The sequence below is a fragment of the Anopheles funestus genome, chromosome 2RL (assembly GCF_943734845.2).
Source record: "Anopheles funestus chromosome 2RL, idAnoFuneDA-416_04, whole genome shotgun sequence".
NCBI lineage: Eukaryota > Metazoa > Arthropoda > Insecta > Diptera > Culicidae > Anopheles > Anopheles funestus.
In genome coordinates this window covers 85,429,950-85,450,782 of record NC_064598.1, presented here as the reverse complement: position 1 = coordinate 85,450,782, position 20,833 = coordinate 85,429,950, and the positions used below count along the sequence as shown (strand labels likewise).

The following is a 20,833-nucleotide window of genomic DNA, read 5'->3' as shown; positions in this document are numbered from 1 at the left end:
CAATATCGCCCGAACATATTATTGCACTTCCCGTTTGTTCACTGATTGTTCGGTATCATTCTCATGATGTACCCACCATTTAGTTCTTTCTGTTGCACCGGAAGCATCTCTATTCATTTCGTTAGGTTTCCGTTTTTTTTTATTGAATCCAATAGATAGGTAACTGTTATAATCGGTAAATATGGTTCTATTTTGTAACACCTTTTTACTGAATGTTACATCTGCCAATCTGTGTTCGGCATTTTGCCCCGTTTTGCTCGGTGTGTTGCGTGTATGTGGTGAGTTTCGGTAGTTTAAAAGGTTTTACATTCGGTGTACGTGGTTTGGGGGGGGGGATGTTTGCGCAGGACACGTAGAACTACGATCCGCAATAATGTGCTGCCAGGGGGTGGGGTGGATCGCAAACGGGTGGTCGGAATAATGTACTTGTGGATGATATACTGCTTCCTCTGCTATGAACACGTATGTTTTACGCATATTAATGCCTTTCTTTTTGCATCTCATTAATCACATGTTTTTTTTCTTCTTTTCTTACATATTGCCTTAAACAGATTCACCTTTTCTAACGACCGATATAGTGTAAATGTATGATGCTGCTTTAGTGTACGCGTTTAAGCCCAAGTTTTTTTTTTCTTTTACGTAGTTACCATTTTGTTCCGTAGTGCCGTGCTTTCCCGTTTGAACGTGCAATCAATCAATGCTCAATATCATTTATAATGGGGTTTTTACTTAAATGAAAGGAATCTACAGACAAAGGTATTTATCAGGCACTATAACCGCTTTGCGATTTTGACCTGCTGCAGAAGTGCTGCATAACCGCTCACGGTTAAGCGCCCATCGTTTGACAATTCTTAGTGGCGTATGCATTCACAAGTTCATCGTTTCGAACTCCATGTCCCCAGGGCATGAGGTTTATCTTTGATTGTTCGATCAAGTCTCAGCTTCGATCATCGTGACAGGTTTGTCGAGTTACAAAGTCCCTTTCTATAGCACCACATTGTATAGGAGGTCGTCCTCGTTAGACAAACAGACCACTTGTGGTATCAAAAGAACTTGAAAATATTCACCCACCAAAATTATTCTAACTAACCTGGTCAGCTTCCAATGCAGGATACTGCCGTAAAGTTGTCCCTGGTTTTTTAGTCTAGTGAAGATCTGCTCAGTGATTCTAGAATCCTTCCGAACAGACAACAACAATCTCTTCTACGTATTGTATAAATATACCCCGAAGGATACCTTTACAGTTGTTCAGTCTAATCTAGTTCATGAAATCGCATGGTGTCATCTGTTTGTGAAACATTCAACTGATCGTGTAGTTAATCCATTAAAGTACTGACCTCCCTACAAGAGAAACAAGGACTGTTTGCTGAATAGACCCACATACTAGCGTTCTACGTCGCTGCTACATTGCGCCGTATAAACGCTTCGTACATTCTTTGAATTGCCTTTATCGAACAATATGAAAACAGATACAATTTATTTTATAGCGGACAGGTCTCACACCTAACTACCCCAAAATCCCATTTTGCATCCTCGGTTTCGTATGCCGCGTGTATAATATATTTGGTTCATTCCTATTCTAGTGCCTGTCTGTTTTTTTTTGTATAATTCGTTCCGTTCTGGTACTTCAAAATATATCCACACATTGCATCTTCCTTTTGTACAACGAACTCTAGCTACGGAGGATAAGGGTTAATCGTGTATCACGAGAGAAAGAGTTAACTAAAAACCGTCACTCATCAATGCAGTTGCATTTTGGGGAATAGTTGCATCATCATATCACTTACACACTAGCACTTGTTGCATTGTTTCAATTTCCCTTACCACTGTGCTGAACAAACTTTATCGTAAACATTCCCGCACCATTGTTTTGTGTATTGCGAATTCCTATCCTAAATATATAAGTTTTATGTTGACTGTTCTCCCGCCTGTGCGGGAAATGGTTAACTATGCTACGACGCTTCTGTACTTTCAACACGTTTTCGTTTCGGTTTTCTGTTTAACGCTTACCTAGCTTAGTACGGGACATCTGACAGTGAAACAAAACGGCAGGTAAAATTAATATCACACTTAATCTTGGCTAAATCGTTCCCTATCTCATCGCTATTGCTAAAACAAGATTGTAACGGTAGTAGTGCATTCTATTCACAACGTGTTTGGAAGGAATGGGTATTTAAGTAAGACAACATATTTCCCATACAAGTGCCTGTTCGTTCCCTAACGATCGGTAAAGACACGTTAGCACAGTATTTGTTATTGCTAGCATGTTCTGTTGTGCATCACACAATGTACAGCAAGCGTGTATGTATCTTTACTTTCTTTTGTTTTTTTTTTGGTTGAACAGTTTTAAAACGAATTCATTCAATTCATGGCAATAACGCATTGATATTTGGTTGTGTTTTTGTTTCCTTTTTTGACAAATCAGTAACAATAGACAGGATAACAACCGTTTCTCACCGAATACTTTTTAAGCATACATTAAGCCTTTTTTGTAAATGAAGGGCGATCATCGAACATGATCGGTTGTGTAGACTGTTCGTCCACAAAACGAGACTGTTTACTCATACATGCTACAAACGGTGGGGTAAAAGATGCTGCGGACTAGCTAGTACGGTCTAACGTACAATTAGATTCATTTCACGTTTAGTTGCCTGATGTTGGACAGCAGTCATTCACACATGTATCAAATGCAATTCACTCACGTAACATTTCATTCCTCCTGCAAAGTATGATCAACAGAAACAGTAACAGGATAACACATTTTCTCTTTGGAGCAATTCCTAGCTAGCAAAGAATAGGAACCGAAACATGTGATAAACTGGAACAAACCACACTAGACGTTGCCCGTTCTTGCTCGTTGACTAAAGTCCACCATATACCACCTCATATACCACCACGTTATAATTCGTACTCTTAAGAAGGCGCATGGAAGCAGCTGGTCATCTCCATCGCCATCCTTCAAGACTCCATTGCTGCCGGACACGATGCGTACCGGCCTTAGAATGGATTTTCACCGCAGCACTGTATACAGTCCATGCAGTTATGCTATCTTTTGCCGTCCTGCTGGCCCAGCTGCACGTCACTCAACGATGTTAGCTGATCCTGAAGCGATTTGATCGTCGCCATCAAGGTACGCTTCTCGTCAAGCAGTGTAGTGATATCGTCCTGGGCAGCCTTCAGGTAGTTTCTCAGTACTTCGTTCTCTTGTCGAACTTTCATCCTAGCGTAACGAAAGATATCATTTGAGTGTGCTTCAATTTTTAACCCTGATGCTATTGTACAAACGCTTACCTATTGCTTTCCGACGTTCGCTCGTTTTCAGTCAATTGTTTCTTTAGACTGTCATTGTCCTGCTTCAGCTGCTGCAGTACCAGATGTAGTGATTTTACCTCACGATCGCGTTCTCGCTTAACCTCGGTGTCGGAACGATTCAGCTTCCGTTTGCCACTGTCCACGCTGTCGTCCGCTTTGCTACCGAACGTAGGCTGCACGTAGAATACACCTGCTTCGTCACGTGTTAGAAGCACCCGTCCGATGGCTAGATTGACCGGCAACGATCCCGGCGATGTAATGTTAACCGGTGGACGATCCTCTATCAGATTGATCTTTACATTCTCCACCGTCACCTCCATCGGTATCGGTGTCGGTATCATTTCATCCTCGGCCAGATCACCCAAACCCACGACGGTGCTCATGGACAGCTGCATATCTATATCTTTTACCTCAACGTTCAGCTTGCGCTTGAACCAGCTAGACACGGCCAAGGAAATGGCAAGCGATAAGGGAAGAAAAAATGTTACACGATAAACCAACCATATATTAAGACACCCTTGAGAGTTGAGAAACACGGGAAGGATCACTGTCAACTACCCTCGCTTTAAACCGTTAGTCAACCCGTACTTCTTCCCCGTCCAACTAATACTATTGCTTCATTACCTCAGGATTGTCTTCTTGTCAGTGATTTTGCACGAATCAGCCGGCAGGGTGAGCTCTTCCTCTAATCTAATCGCAACACAAGGCGGTGCTTCCGGATTATGCGGTGCAATGTTCCATGCTCTACATCTAGTTCCGAACTTGGTCTGTGAGAGTGGGTGATTCAAATTTACGTATTTTCGTATTTCAAAACGGCAAGAAATACCACGGAGAGAGCAGATCATTTTTAGCCGAAACCGATCATCGGAGACGCGTTCATTCGTACGGTAATGAATTTGGTGAAAACGAACACAACACAATTGGGTAATATTGTTTTTCGTTTCCCGACATTATTCAAACGTAATTAATTACACGAAAAACGAAACACGTAGATGTTGTTTTTGTTTTGTTATCATCATATTTGAGCAAGTCAAATTTGGAGGAGGAAAAAGGAAAAAAAGAAAAAGAAAATTAACCTATTAACTTTATAATTAACATTATTTTTTATCGCTTGTTAAATGAAAATGTTTTAAATTGTGTAATCTAGAAAGAATTATTTGTGAAAAAGAATGTAGAAAATGTAGAGATACAATTTAAACTATTCTTTGTTTAATAAGCGTCAAACTTATGGTGCAAAATTAAGGGAAAAAACACAATAAAACGTTCAGTGAAGAGAAAGAGAGAAAGAGAGAAATACATAAAACAGAGCAAATGCGTATGTTAAGTAAACAAAAGTGTGTAACGTAATAAAAACGAGAAGAAAAAAGATACATCGTAGAAGAAAGAGAGATCAACGAACATGGAAAAGGAATGTTAAAATGCTATTCTAAAGAAAAAACTTTGCTGATACACGGTACACAAACTTAGGTGTGAAATATAATATTCTTGGAGTGCTTTATCGACTAGACACGAGTATGGGGTGATAGACATTTATCAATTGACGGGCGATTTATGAGCATAAGCCAGCTGAGTTACGGAAGAAAATGGGATAAACGCATGCAACTGCACTATCCTATAAACGAGTGGGAAGACTAACCATACTGTCTTATAGGGAGTCACAGATTTAACAATATGAACATAGCACAATTACAACATAAAGATTCATTCCCAAATGAAAATGTTTCACCTTGACACTTTCTAAGCATCTTCCAACGTAACACAGAATGATCTTCCTTTACGAGCGATCGGAAATCATCATGTGCGTGTGGAAGATTATTTGAGATTTCATACCTTTACAAGAGGCAATGAATTTTCACATTATAAAAGCAATACTTTCACATTGAATTGTAATCTGTTCAGAAGATGTGTAAGCCTTTCTGTGTGCGAAAGAGAGCTCCTAGAGGTAATGTATTGGTGGCACGAGCAAAGTTTAATAAAAATGCATTAAACGTGTACATACTGTTTAAGCATTTTACTCTAGCTCAGTCCAGAATCGGAGTGTTTAAATGTTTACTAAAACTAAACCACTTTTTTTCTGCTACTAGCAATGTTGATACTCAGTAAAGGTACTAAACTAGAGGGTTCTTAAGCATGGTCATCACAAGCAAACAAGATCGAATTTAAGCAGATGCGTTACGCTTTGAAAAACAGTCTGTGCTGGTTCAGTGTATGGCTTGGAATTGAGGATGGAGCTATTGCCCTGTAAATCGTGTTAGTCAGTCAGAGAGCTGGGTAAAATTTTGCATTTTTCAATATTAACAACAATTCAACAAACGCAGGGATATTAAAATATTTTTCATAGAAAACACAGTAGAGTAATTCATTACTGGTAGAGTGGAAAAACACTAATGGGGAGGTTGATGCTATCACACACACAAACACATGATAAAGGAATACAAACATGCTTCCTTTTCTTCGTGTAAATGTGAGCATTCCGTAACTAGCAGTGTTCACAAACGGGCCAAGGATATTTTAAAACAACAATAAAAGTATCTCTCTTTCCATCACTACAACGGTTTTGACTCGTGATAGTAGCATTAAAACTGTCTGCTTATGCTGGAGCACAGCTTATGTAAAATGAAAATATCAAAAAACCAACACAAAAAAATACAGAAAACAAATATTAAACACCTTTAAATTATAAACATTTGATAACATAAACGTAACACGTAAAATTACTGTTTGAACAAATATAGATACCTTGCTCTTACGGTGGCCACCCTTTATAACGTGGCGTGTAATGTGTATATGGTCAGCAACAAGTGAGCATTTCGTTTGATGGCAGTGCAACGATTTTTGGGTTGATTACATTGTATGGAAACAACATACATACATTAAAACAAACACACAGACACACACACACACACACACACCACAAGAAACAACATCGATATTTGTCACAACCATCACGAACAGAGTTATTAGTACAGAGTGTTGTCCACCGATACCAGCAAAGAGATCGTCCGCATGAAGCAGTATCAATTTGCATATAACAGCATATGGTAAGAAAAAATACGTACAAAACATTCACATCCGTACCCCAATTAGAGGTTATCCAGTGACAAAAAAAACCGTATAAGGAAATTTGTACAATATAATGCAATAATGTTGAACGGTTACATTTCGAAACACAATTCGTATGTAACAAATGCAAGCAATTTGTTATTAAAAGCGTATTCATTCCAAAATGAAATTGTATAATCATTCGCAGATGCGCAAGTTTCACAGAATTGCAGTGTTGTGTGTGTGTTTTTTAATGGCACCGTTTGTTCGTTTTTGGTTTTTTTTAAATGTTTTTGGATTGTTTTCGGGTTTGATCGGCGGTTGTTAACGATTGATTATTTTGTTATACAAGATAGAGATGATAGAGAAAGCATGCAAAAAAAGAAAAAAGAAAAGAAAAAAGTTTCAACAACATTAACACTTGGATAGTTTGAGAATATGTATATATAGCGCATAAATATGGTTAGAAACTGTAAGATTATTTATTATTTTTGTTATATTTATATATGCTAGCACGAGTAGAGAAAGGACGTGACGAAAGGAAACGAAATGAAATGCAAAACTGGAGAGAAACAAAACATACGCAAAAGGAGGCGTGTAGTGCGAGGAGGAAAAGGAAAGAATCAGTACGACAAAAGATTAAGGAACTTGGTGCGTTTACGGTTTATATCGTATGTTGTATAGATAATTTTATAAAACAGAACATGCCAAATTGTTCTCTCGACCTTAAGTAAATAATTAAACATTGGGCAAAGGAGAAGCAATGTGTAGAGGAAATAACAAAAAAAAAACAAAGGGCACGAAAAACTTCCGTTCGTACTGGATGCTGTTACAGAACAACACCGCGCGTTTGATTTTGAACAAACGCAAAACATTTAGCACATCATGACAGATAGTTTTTGGGGAATATTATTTACAGAGACGGGTTAAGAACGAAAAAATTACACAATGGGCAGTTCGGAACAAATTGCGGGATAAAAGATTTTTGTTAGGAAACATTAAATGTTTAAACAAATCACCAATATGATTGTTTGCTTGTAGTTACAAAGGTGCTGGAGATTATTTTTGAGAAGCAGTTTGTAATTTATCGTCTGTAAATAGTTTTGGCAATATATATAGCACTGGGTTGCGGAAAGTGAGAATGTACTCAACGATGGAGACGCCTGATCTTTTTTGTTTATATCTCATTTTTGCTTCGTTCGCATCTGAAGGAGGCGCCTGGTACATTCATGTTCGTTAAAGACATTATGTTTAAATTCAAATAAATTTCTTTCTCATGACAACATAAACCTGTAATGTGAAATACGTTAAAAAATTTTGTAAGCATTATTATTTTTATCCCAGCAAAATGCCCATCGTGCAGTAGAAAAAAATATATATTTAAACGATGATTTTGCGGTCGGAAAAAATTAATAAACCCTTTCCAACGTCCAAAATTTCGTTGTAAATACTAAATCATCGGTTACTTTTAACAAATACGAATGCGGGAGTATTCAATCAATAGACACCGAAAGATAAAACAACGCTGAAATGCAGTTGTGATACCACTATATCTCATCGATATCAAGATTAATATTATTAGGAAAATAATATGTGAAATTAAACCAAGAAAAAGATACAAAGATATAAATCGAAACGATCGATAGGGGAAAAACAGAGACAGAGAAATAGAGAGACAGAGCGAAAGAGAATGGAAAACTGTTTCTCAAGAAAAATTTCGTTGTGTTCTGGTACGTGTTTTTAGTGATTATTTTGAGGAGTGGTGAAGGAATTCTTATATACCGCCACTACCGGATTGGGTAAACGTACCTGAAATTCGTCCCACGGTATCGCCCCACACTCATCACAGCTTATCGCGGATACCTGCAATCGGAGTGACGAACCATTTCCAACATTCTGGCGAATAACTTCCACGGTGGTTAATCTGTTTACAATTGGCAAATAAAGCATAATGAAAATAATACCGCACACCACCCAGCTTACGATTTCGTAACATAAAACTACCAACTGACCTAAACGTCACCATCGATACGATATCTCGTCGTTTTAGACTGCTGCTTTCGGACGGATCGGACGGTGAGGACATGTTTGTCAGGAACGGATCTTCACACACCTCACTTGCCACCTCGATCGGAGCCATTTTTATGGTGCTTTCCTGCCCGAACGGATACAACTTAAACATGGCGTCCAAGCAATCGGTTGTCTTTTCCGTATCATCCAGAACACGCTGCAGTTCCGAATCGGAGCTAAGATCCGACTGTACCGATAGCGTATCGCTGATATCATCCGACGTGTTAGTCTTGAGCGCAGAATCGATCGAGGTCATCAGATGCGAGAAGCCCTTCTTCATGGAGCTAAGACCGGAGTTGATATCCTTCGAGAATGACGACGAATCGGTGGTAGAATTGCGCGCCTTCGATTGTGGCTGTATTATAACCTGCTGAGCCTGGATTGGGGTCGTCACATTCGTAGCACCGACGGTTCGAGCTGTTACAATGATCGAAGAAGAGGACGGCGTTTCAACCGAGGCAACGCCCGACGTAGAGGAAGTCGTCGGTATGCTTTGTATCTGTACATTGTGTCTATGGAGAAGGAGAAGAAGAAGAGGATAAGTTTTGGAGTTTATTTTGAGCTGTTGAAAAAGGCCCAGTATGATCCGTACCCGTGGGTATTGGGATTGGAAATGTGATGTACTTCCACCGGTGGTTCTGTTGCGATTGGGGAGGGACATTCGGTACTGCTAAAAATGTTAGAATTTCTTGTTTGGTCCATCGAATTTGGCCACCCAGAACCTGAATCGGGGTAAAAAAGGATGAAGGGAGTTGATTATTAGGGAAAATATCTACAATTCCTACAATTCCTACACAGATATCAATACGCTTTTATTACCTAAACTGGCCGAATCTGGTAATACGCTTTCACCGTCACCACCACTCGACTCCTTGCCGGGTGTTTGGGAAGGCATCACGAGCGAAACTTCCACCTGCGGTATCACACAGCCAACAATAATCGATTTTTCCGTATTTGCCTGCAGAACGAAGAAAAGCAATTTGAAGTAATCTTGAATTCTTTTGCTTCCTTCTTCCATCTTACCGCTTGCAAAATTCGCTTCGAATCGAGCGACAGAAATGTGGCCAACTCAGTCAACTCTTCGGCCAGCCGAAGCAAAAACAGATACTGATAATGATCGATTTGAACACTAACTAGGTTGGAAACGTGAGCGATGACGTGCAGATCGGCCATCCGATTGTCCGTCTCACTGTCCGCCTCGACCGATGGAAATGCCGTGGGCAGCTGCGGTTGGGTTCTCGCCTCACACCCCTGCACCGAAGCGGTTGAAAAACGTTTGCGCTTTTCATCATCCAGCACCGTACTGCCAGCACCACCCCAGTAGCTGCTACCGAGTGGCGTCGACTCTAAATCTAGTGATTGTTTTAAACTGCTAACGGACAGGATGAGACTGCTTTCGCTCGATTTGTTGGAAATGGAATTATTGCTATTGTGAATACGCTTGCTAACATCGCCTCGCTCCACACCACCGACAATGGCCTCCGGTGCAATCAGTTCGGGTATTTCATCCGAGCGTCCATGCAGCCAAATTGTAACCGGTACCGCATCGACAAATGGTATCGCTCGGCTTGGACCGATCGAACGGGCACCGTAAAACTCCACCCAAACGGGATCCAGCTTCAAACACCATACATCCCGTGGTTCCCGCCACGTCGCGTAACGTGTAAGATTGCTAAAAGCCGATTGCAGCCCATCGTCTCCGTTCAACACCGTTCCATTTAGCCCTCCGCCCACATCCGTTGCCGCTATGTGTGCCAGTATCCGATCGGTAACGATACACAAATCGCCCGGTTTCGAAGGAAAGCCGGAACCGAACACAAGACTACCCTCCTGCAGTGACGATATTGCTTGGGCAAGATCCGCCCGCGATGAACCCGTCTCCCGGATGTTGGTCAGAGCAAACCGTGACACTTCGACGTGCATCGCTTTTGGTCGATCCCGTTGCTGTGGTGCACCCGGAGCGGCTTCGAATATTAACCGTGGCATGATGCATTCCACCTTCACGTCCATGTACATGATGTTGGGTTGCTGTTCGCTGTCCGTCGTGCTGGAAGGTGTGGACGGAGAATTGAGCCCGCTCGTGACGTTGTTCGTACGCAGAAGGCTCTCATGCAGGTTCAGTATGAACGAGCTCAGCCAGAGCAGACTGTCCAGGTGAAAGTGCACTTGTACGGGGTTGATGTGAACGAACGCTTTCGAGGGTGGTACTGCAAGAGGAGACAAAAACAAATGTAAAAAAACGATGACTATACTTCGTTTTTATGTATACTTCTTTAGAATACGTACATGGAAAGACAAAGTCTCCAGGGTAGTAAAAGTACGTAAATTCTGCATGTAGTGTAGCCATATCCGGTGGTACTCTGTCCCGATCAGCTGCAAAGTTTAGAAACGCTATCATTAATACATGATTTCTTCCAGATATTTTCCATTAACGAGGAATAATTAAATACGCAAATAGAAGAGAGTCCTGCATGCAATCGAACGATATTAAACGACTATTTATCGATCGAGAGTACTTATTATGCTAGATACAAAATTAAACACAAAATATTACAGGGTTTAGAGGTCTAAATGTTAAATGTCAACATAGCTAACTTTCTAAAAAAAAAAATTATAGACGAATGTATTACAGCAAAAATACATTAAAAAGGATAGAGCTTATAAGGAAGCATTAAGATTTTTTTAATTGACATTTAATCCTGACATACAAAACCCTGTAATGAAAATGTAGAAGGTTACTAGTAGAACTAAATTTGTTTTACTATGATTTAAACGTAATGTAATATTCATGTCCAACACCAGCTATAATTAACGAAAGTCCCTATAATATGCCCTCGTCTCACGCACCCATTCAGCCACTATTTATACCAAAAACCATCCTGGCAGCTCATTTAAAGCCGGACATTTGGCAGAAGCATTCGTATCTTTTTTTTCTTCCTCCAAAATGATATTTTTACTGCGAGTGGGTCGAGCATTTTATCGTATCGTGGTAGATTACTGCAACAATGCATCACTAGCCGGTATCGGTTACATCTTCAACCGCCGGTACCACTGGACGGAGCGCCTGTTCTGGTCGGCATGCAGTCTGGTTGCGTGGATTATCGCGGTGCAACTGATACTCGCCTACATGGACTTGTTCCGCAAGGATACCATCAGCATTGCGGTGGAAAACATAGACACCCGAACCGATCCCGTAGTGTTTCCATCCGTCGGAGTCTGTGAGTTGGGGTACGTGAAGCAGAGTTACACACGGTTGGAATCGTTCATAGAAAATTTAAAGGAGAACGACGATATGGAGTACAATTACGATGTGGAAGATTTTATGTTAAGGATCATTTTTCATAACTTGTACAATGTCGGTGCAATATCCAGCTACTGTATGATGTACGAAAACTGTGACGATTGCGTGAAGTGTCCCAAGGACGCGTACCAACGTACTGCAGCAATGGTACGTGCTAACTGTACCGAACTGTTCCACGAGTGCCGCTGGAACGAAAAACCGTTCGACTGTTGTCGTTATTTTAAACCCCTCGAAACGACGATGGGATTGTGCTTTTTGCTGAATTCTGTACAAACGGTTGACAAGTAAGCTAGCAGGTATGGTCAAAACCATTTTTACGTGCCTTTGATGTTATGTTTTCTTTTACCAGATATGGAAAAAATTGGTTGCCTTTGGAAATGGATAGCGAAAATCCCGATGGAGATCTTTTGCTAGTTTACAATCGTGCAGTTTCGGTAAGTAGTAAGCCACACTGTTTGTTTTTATGGTTGAAAAAACAACAACATATTTTTCATCCCAGACAAACATAATGAACGAGGACGACATCCCACATATCTTGCTGCAACGGTTGCAATTCAAGCAAATAGCACCAGGGTATGAGGAAAAGATATACATCACTGTTCAGAACATTGTTAACGATCCGCTCGTACGTACGGTGGATATCGACGTGAGACGATGCCTCTTTCCAGACGAACTGCACTTAGCTGCCGGCAACACTACCTACCGAAAGTACAGCTACAGCGTTTGTGTTACCCAGTGTTTGAAAGCGATTCAGCTTCGTGTGTGTAATTGCTTTCATCACAATATGCTGCTCGCAGGTAAGTTGTTTTTAACACATCTAACAATAACATAATCCACAATAATTCCTACTTCCACGCAAGACAATGAAAATGGGTCTGCATGCGATTATAAAGGCATGCAGTGTCTGGATAACTTCAATCTGGTAGCACCACCAACGCGAATATTGCAGCCATGGTATACGGAAGGATATCCATGCCACTGTCATCCGTCCTGTACGGAGAACGAGATCCGGCTGGTTGGACGACACGCGTACGATAACGACCGTAACGAGCGATCGGTCAAGCTAAAGCTGATGATTCACCCAACGCAGCGCTACCGGCGTCAAATCGTACGCGAAGCCATAGACGTCGTCGTGTCGATCGGTGGAATACTGGGACTGTTTACCGGGGCGAGCGTACTTAGTATTGTTGAATTTTTCTACTTCTTTACGGTGCGCTTCATTAGCTACACGGCGATCGAGCATGATCGTGATACGGTGAGCATCGATGATACGGAATCGTCTGAAGATGAGCATGAGGAGCATAACGTATATAACGAAATTTCATAACAAATTAACTACAAACACGTAAAGATATAAGTGTGACAATAAACTGAATGCACTAGCAAGGTAGGGAAAGTAACGAAACATAATAACAGTGGAACATATTGTGAAAGTTTTGCGTAACATATTCTACGGTTAGTAGTAAAACCGTGCACGATCGATACCTTTCTTCCGCTTGTTTTGAGCTTTTAGTGTGTGCCACCATGAAACGATAAATTATGTCACACGTAAAGGAGAAAAGTATAAATTATTGCATATCATACACGCCACGCACACAACACACGCTTTAACATCGCATATACGCTTACGGAACGGAATGATCGAAAAGATCACATAGTTTACGAGCCTTTTGCCGTGAAGATGCGATCACCTACCTGCAACAAACTCTTTTGGCATCTGTTTGTTCCCGGACGTCGTCACGCGGTACAGTGTAAACTCTTCGATTTTCATCACTACGCAGGCACACATTAGCTTTGCCAGATTGTCTAGGACGTGTTTTTTCATCGGTGAAACAGTACTATGGCTGCTGCCACTGGTTGGTGTACCGGGAACGGATTGGGTTGCCGGTTGATTGGTACCGTTGGTGCCTGCCGTACTAGCGCCACGCTGATGCCCCATCGGTGCAGGTGATGCCGGTGTCGCTTGCTGTTGACCTAAGTTTGTTGTTCTGGAATTTTGGGAAAAGCAGTGTGAGAAGTGTGCTTGAATTAAAAAGAAATCTAAAACTGCTAGAGGATATTATACCGGATATACCTTTCCAATGATGCATGCTGCGGTGGTCGATTTGGTTGACTTAGGTTTAGAATGGTTTCCCTGAAGGTGTTTAATGATTGCTTCAGCCAAAACGCGGGTGGTATGCTTGCCTCACGATATCTAGGATAAGTATGATAGGAAGCGGACAATGTTCAATATACTTTCTAACGCATATGTGGTACATGATACTCATTAACTGTTAGTAAAACTCATTGTAGACAAATAAATTGATAGACATCCATTTTGTTATCATGCTTTCATTCAACAGCGAATTAATCCATTACTACAAATGAATAATGTTGCCATTAATTACCGTCTCTACAAATCAAAAAGGTTTAAAAGTCGATACATTTTCGAACACATATCGTGCATAACTTTCTCAAACTTATTTACCGACGAGTGCCACAGTAGTGAGAACACTCTCGGCTTAAATATTGCTGACTGGTTCGTAAATTAAATTACTGCTTATTCATTGACATGTGACACTAGTCACGTTCGCTTTACCGAACTGAACCAAACCCAGCAATCGACCGGTATAAGCCGGACGGCAGCAATGCCAATATAAGTAACAAGAGAGTAGTACGATAGCTAAACGACTCTACTTACTTTGGCCAGTGGGATCGATCGGCTTTCGCCAAATGGTACGGATAGTAATCGATGTGGAAGCGCTGCACGGAAATCTGCAATGCTCCACCGTCCGTTAGGTTAGGATGGCTGGACCGTCCCACACCGACATCATCACACAGATGCAGATCAATGCGCTGACTAAAGAAGTGATACGACGTTTCCCGCATGTCGTAAATGTTGAAGTAACGCTGGGCGGCGGACAGCTGTTGCGTGTCCGGCACCTTCTTCGATTGGTCCAGCTGTGCCTGATACTCGGGCAGCGTTTCCAGCTTCCTCTGTGCCTTTACCCGCTGCACCACGTTCGTCGATGCTTTGATTAGGCCGGTCAGCGAGTCTACGAAATGGAGTGCAGCCTTGAGTTGTGAATCCGTCAGCACCCAGAGCAGATCGTCCAGAATCAGCACCAACCGGCTGGCAACGATACTACAGTCGGTCAACCGCTTCTTGATCGTGATGCGACACCGGGCTTGATTCGTTAGGAGGCGCAACGGTGTGAGGCTGAGGTCCTGGGTGCTGCTTGCCTCGATGCGTACCGTCTGCCAAGAAATTTCCTTAAAGATCAGTATCATGCCGCGGGTTGGATCCTTCAGTCTTGTCACGCGCAGATCACCGAGCAGCCATTTGGGCGTGCGGGATTCCACCCGTATTCGGGACATTTGTACCGAGGCGGTAAAGGCGGGACTTTTTAGATTCACGTTCACCGTGTTCACCGCGATCGTAATGCCGTCGATGACCTTGTGTATAAAGCTGTATTTCCCCTGAGGTACCGCCAGGCTGGAAAGCCCGGCGGTTGGTGTTCCGCTCCGTGCTATTTCGCATGTTTCTATCGTTATGTTCACCTCATCAAGTGTCTGCAATAGAAGAGAATAACAATCAACATTCGGCAAATGGAAACCCATGCTGAATAGTCATGCAAAAGGATATTTAGAAGATGGAACTACTGTCCTTGCGAAAAGTTGTACTTATTTCCTCACATTAGATAATAAAATCTCCATGAACACATTATCACACGATAAGCGTCACACGACACACAGTATTTATCATCACATAATTAGACAACTGAGGAGGCAACTGAGTAACTGTGGAACTCTGGCAGAAGTTCACTTATTGAGTAATGGTGTCAAACGAGTAAGGCGATATAAACCATTCTCATCCAGCAGGACCGATGCCCGTTGTGTTTTGTCGTGTGCCCGTATATTGCCCAGTCCCAACACTTACCAGCATAATCGGTGTGCTTTTCAGCTTGGTCCAGGATATTCGAAACGAGACATGATTGCACCAAGCGGACGTCAACCGTAACCAAGCGGGTAGCTCCAACAGTTCCGTCAGCACATTCTCGTCCAGCTGCAGATTGGAGAGTTCACCTTCGCCCCGGAATGCGCTCAGGTTCACCTTATCCGGCGATAAGTTCTTCGTGTAGCTGCAAGTCGAACGAAACAAAGGCAGTCAGTACAACTTCAAGTGTGAGCAAAACACGGCACGAACAATTGGGTAGGTAGTAAAAAGGCTGGAAAAAGGGGGAGGGGAGGAGGACAAATAAATAAACCGGAAACAGGATATGGTACGGTGTTCCCTTACTCGATCAATTCTCAGTCCTTCCAAGCTACAAGCATCCAAGGATGAGAGTTTACCAGATCACTGACGGAAATGGCAGAAATGTCAAATAAAAGTGCGAAGAAGTGAAGCGAAGATGAAATTAAATGACATATTCGGATAAAAAAAACCGCCCGGCAAACGAGCGCTCGGGGAAATAAAATGCTACCCAACCGTACACAAAAAAACCTGCGCTTTCCCATTGGCTGGGTGGGACGACCACCCGGCCCGGCAGTGTAAAAATGGTGCGGCAAATGTATGAGGATGTATGGGAACTTTTACTTTCCTGTGAAATGTATGCAGGTCGAAATTGTCGAAAGCTTTATACAACGAAATGAATTGCCTTCCTTCTCGTCCTTATCTTTCTTTACCGTTTGCAATGCGAACGAACATAAGGGAATATTGGCCCTAGGCAAGAAAGAACGATAAAAAAAAACACACACACACAAACGGAAACATCCTTAACCACCGGTGGATTTGATAGCACCGTACGATTAGGGCCATTACTGGTGTGTGCAGGAACAGATCCAAATGACAGCCCGTCACTAAAGTCGTCAACGTGCTTCGTAGTCCCCGCGGGTAGATACTTTGGGCCGGCAAAAGGAACAAATTTGGACCGCATTGCCGCAAGCTTGCTCCAGAAGTCATCCAGTGCGTAATAGGACAACCAAACTTGCTTTCCTTCGGAAACGTACCGTAACAGTGCCCCGGGAAGGCTAATGTGTGCCTGCTGAGGCACATAACCTGGGGCACTAGCATGTATGTGAGATGAATTCTAATCAGGGCAAATTATTCCGCACCGTTTTATGCTCATTGGCGGGAATCCTGGCAAGCAATGGTCAGTGCACGTGGTGGACGAGTTTGGTGAAGATGACCTCAGCTCAATAAATGACATGAAAGCAGTAGGTTAAGCGGATAAACTTTACCCCAAAATATGTATCTCTTTCTTGCTCCCTTTCCCTTAACGAGAGCTATTTTACATGACCGCAAGTGGTAGTAAGTGCAGCAATACCACATCAGTCAACTGCTGTGCCATACGAATCATGTACCAATGGCTTATGGACGTATCTAGTGTGATCCACTAGCTTGATTGCATTTCACTGTCAGCAATGACATTACGGAAGATGTATGGGGCGAAAATCTTCAAATGAACTCATCACAACCACTGCCAGTGGAATGGTTGGCTTTTGTCGGCCCGGGGGAACAGCCGATAATTTACTTGATTAGCGAGCACGTGCGACACACGAAACGGCGGAAACATTTGCCGAAAACCGATGCTCGTTTCGATAGTCACGACGTCAATTTTTGGCATCAAATGCTAATGGACTCTGAAAAAAAATGACAAGCCACATAATGAAAATATTGAAGAGATGCGGAAGAGAATTCGAGAACTGATCCAAAAATTAGACGAATTTTTGAGTCTTCTGGATGTACTGTTTTTGCAATAGAATTCCCTTCCCAATTTGACCTAATGTTCATTATTCCTTACTATAATTTCATCCAATATTGGAAAGAGATGAGATTCTAAGACGAGAGACAAATTATCTCACTGTCAAGGACAATCACCAACAAAAAGGCAACAAAGAGATCACATTCTCATTAGTGTGTTGAGCTTCTAATCCTTCCGGTGATGAATATCATAGTGTTGAATATTGATAGGCTCAAAATATTCACTAACTCATAATCGACCACCTCATTGTAACTCCACCAAAACCCAGAAGCATTAAAGCCCTTCATATTTCATACGAATATTTATAATATGTTTATATTAACAAATATTTTAATATGTTTTTACCAATTTTAGCTCCTTTTTTGCTAGACTCATAATAAACTATTGAAAAAGTGTTCCCACCATGTGAAACAGCAGACCAAATGTTATGAAAGTATTGAAGAGATGCGGAAGAGAATTCGAGAACTGATCCAAAAATTAGACGCATTTTTGAGTCTTCTGGATATACTGTTTTTGCAATAGAATTCCCTTCCCAACTTGACCTAAGGTTAATTATTCCTTACTATAATTTCATCCAATATTGGAAAGAGATGGGATTCTAGGATGAGAGACAAATTATCTCACTGTCAAGGACAATCGCCAACAAAAAGGCAACAAAGAGATCACATTCTCATTAGTGTGTTGAGCTTCTAATCCTTCCGGTGATGAATATCATAGTGTTGAATATTGATAGGCTCAAAATATTCACTAACTCATAATCGACCACCTCATTGTAACTCCACCAAAACCCAGAAGCATTAAAGCCCTTCATATTTCATACGAATATTTATAATATGTTTATATTAACAAATATTTTAATATGTTTTTACCAATTTTAGCTCCTTTTTTGCTAGACTCATAATAAACTATTGAAAAAGTGTTCCCACCATGTGAAACAGCAGACCAAATGTTATGAAAGTATTGAAGAGATGCGGAAGAGAATTCGAGAACTGATCCAAAAATTAGACGAATTTTTGAGTCTTCTGGATGTACTGTTTTTGCAATAGAATTCCCTTCCCAACTTGAGCTAATGTTAATTATTCCTTACTATAATTTCATCCAATATTGGAAAGAGATGGGATTCTAGGATGAGAGACTTGTGAGAAATTATCTCACTGTCAAGGACAATCGCCAACAGAAAGGCAACAAAGAGATCACATTCTCATTAGTGTGTTGAGCTTCTAATCCTTCCGGTGATGAATATCATAGTGTTGAATGTTGGCGGTACACTCACCACAAGCTGTATCCGACATAAGGTAAAAGCCAGACGGAAATGAGCACTGAATATGTAAAGAGTTGCTCTTGAGGTGTAAACGTAAAATAGGTCACAAGCTCGACCGATTTGCATATAGAGAGTGTGTGTGTAAAAGAAGTTAAATCAATGTAGATTTAAATCTAGTTTGTCCATCTGGTTTGTCCAATGATTTCAGGCAGATATTTTGCAATCAAGTCCGCAATAACCAGAGAGAGTAAAGCGACTCTTCCAATTGAATATGCATGGTCCAATTATCTAGCTATCTGGCATCAAGTTTAACTAGTATGTCTAACCATAATCGCTGTGGTTTTAACGCTTCAAGGCATAATGGTCAGGTGCAAAAATCTCTTTAATGGGTGTAAATCATCATCATCAACTTCAGTATGAGGATGAGATTGTTTCTTCCTTCTCTTCCCTACCGGGATCATCCACGCGAGTGGATTCGAGTGAAACGAGCAAGCGACTCATATCTTATTATCTGCTGAGACCGTTAAAAGTTAAAAAGACATTACCACGTCATCACCGACGAATGTCTATGAAGATGGACCAGATTTTTAGCACTCTTCCCAGGAAAAAAAATGGATCAGGACATCCGTAAGATTCAAACCACCCCACCGGGATGGCAGTTGACGTTTTGCTGACAATTTAGTTTTGGGCCAATTTATCGCTTTGATGACTATAAACAAATTAGGTTTCTACCAGGCGCGCGAACCGAAATGTGCCCTTCACACTGCCCTTTTCCGTATGTCTACCAACACGATCGTATTATCTTTACTGATGACGCCAAGCGAAGAATGATCAAATAAAACAGAAAGCGGAATGGTTTAATGCATCCTCAGCAGCAGGATGAAAATGGTGAGTCTTCACCCGATGCTCCATTTCCTCCCGGAGGGCTTTCGTTGGCCATCTTTTTTTTGTAACAGCGACAAATTAAAACGTCAACGAGACAGGACAAAACTTTAACCATTTTGTCGCCGTCGCCAACGGTCGCCGTTATGGCAGCAGTATCATCAGGATGACCACGTTCGTGCCCCCCAAAGTAGCAGAGGGCAAAAGTTTATATTGAAATCACCGGCAAACCATCCCGTTGTTAAAACAATTCGTCCTGCATCTGAAGAAGGGCATAGATGGGGTAAGGTGAGATCTACTGCGGGGAATAAGCACCGGGACCATCACACACACACACACACACGCGGAGATTTTTCATCCACCCGATGGTAAACTTTAGCAGGAATTCAATTATGCACTGATCCAGTGTCCGTGGTGGCGTGACTTTTACGACCAGAGTAGCTCAACGGGAGCATAAATAGAGCAGGAATAGAAAAAAAGCAACAACAAAAAAGTCACCCGCCCTGAATTCACTCGGTGTACTCTTGGAGTGCCCTGTGGCATAAGGGAGTGACTTTCAATTTGCTTCCAACCTTTGCCTGCTGTCACACCACTTCCGGTAGACTACCCCGAGGCAAACTCTCTCGTTCCGGACCATTACGGATACGGTACTTCCCAGTACTTTCCTCTTGATGACGGGTCAACGAGAGAATGGCGTCAGGGGGAAATGGCCGCTGAAAGCTTCCAGAGGAATCCTGACTCAGATCAACATAGCATCACAGTAAGTCATTTGCAATCTTTTTAATGCAATATCAATTGATAATCAAGTGGATCCTTTTTACCAGGATAAGCGTAAAAGCCATGAATGCAAAACATCCTTAGCCTCAATCACTCATAGTATACGACGGGAAATTAATTCCACCGAAGAGAATATAAGATTTTACATAGAGTAATTACAATTTTTTAAATGATTGTAAATATGACTGTCAGTTTTTTTTTCAGATAGAACGGCCTGACCGTGTTGATGACTGTCATTTTTTACTGACTCATAATATACAACTTCAAATCGATTCCACCAAAATCATGTTGCTTTGCAGATGATCATCTAAATGTGTTAAAGAATTTTACTAGGAATCTACTGACTGGTGGCAGATCCCTTTTATATTAAAAAAATAATATTGATAGGCTCAAAATATTCACAAACTCATAATCGACCACCTCATTGTAACTCCACCAAAAACC

The 20,833-nt window shown here is 41.5% G+C and overlaps 1 protein-coding gene across 2 annotated transcripts in view; it reads right to left on the bottom strand.

The window, feature by feature from the left end:
• Positions 1–1,535: 1,535 nt before the first annotated feature.
• LOC125763788 (UHRF1-binding protein 1-like) overlaps positions 1,536–20,833 on the bottom strand; it is a 28,696-nt gene continuing 9,398 nt past the window's right edge. Inside the window, exons 2-16 of one of the 2 annotated variants that reach the window (XM_049427304.1) lie at positions 15,645–15,846; positions 14,406–15,277; positions 13,800–13,919; positions 13,421–13,713; positions 13,211–13,231; positions 10,711–10,797; positions 9,448–10,631; positions 9,244–9,382; positions 9,017–9,146; positions 8,367–8,936; positions 8,164–8,278; positions 6,052–6,072; positions 3,937–4,079; positions 3,292–3,750; positions 1,536–3,220 (exon numbers count right to left, since the gene is read on the bottom strand). In XM_049427304.1, coding sequence (XP_049283261.1) covers positions 3,046–3,220; positions 3,292–3,750; positions 3,937–4,079; positions 6,052–6,072; positions 8,164–8,278; positions 8,367–8,936; positions 9,017–9,146; positions 9,244–9,382; positions 9,448–10,631; positions 10,711–10,797; positions 13,211–13,231; positions 13,421–13,713; positions 13,800–13,919; positions 14,406–15,277; positions 15,645–15,846 — 4,531 coding nt within the window. In that variant the 3' untranslated portion in view covers positions 1,536–3,045. Of the gene's footprint in view, positions 3,221–3,291; positions 3,751–3,936; positions 4,080–6,051; positions 6,073–8,163; positions 8,279–8,366; positions 8,937–9,016; positions 9,147–9,243; positions 9,383–9,447; positions 10,632–10,710; positions 10,798–13,210; positions 13,232–13,420; positions 13,714–13,799; positions 13,920–14,405; positions 15,278–15,644; positions 15,847–20,833 lie in introns of those variants that run through there. The other variant, XM_049427305.1, reaches the window with a different exon arrangement.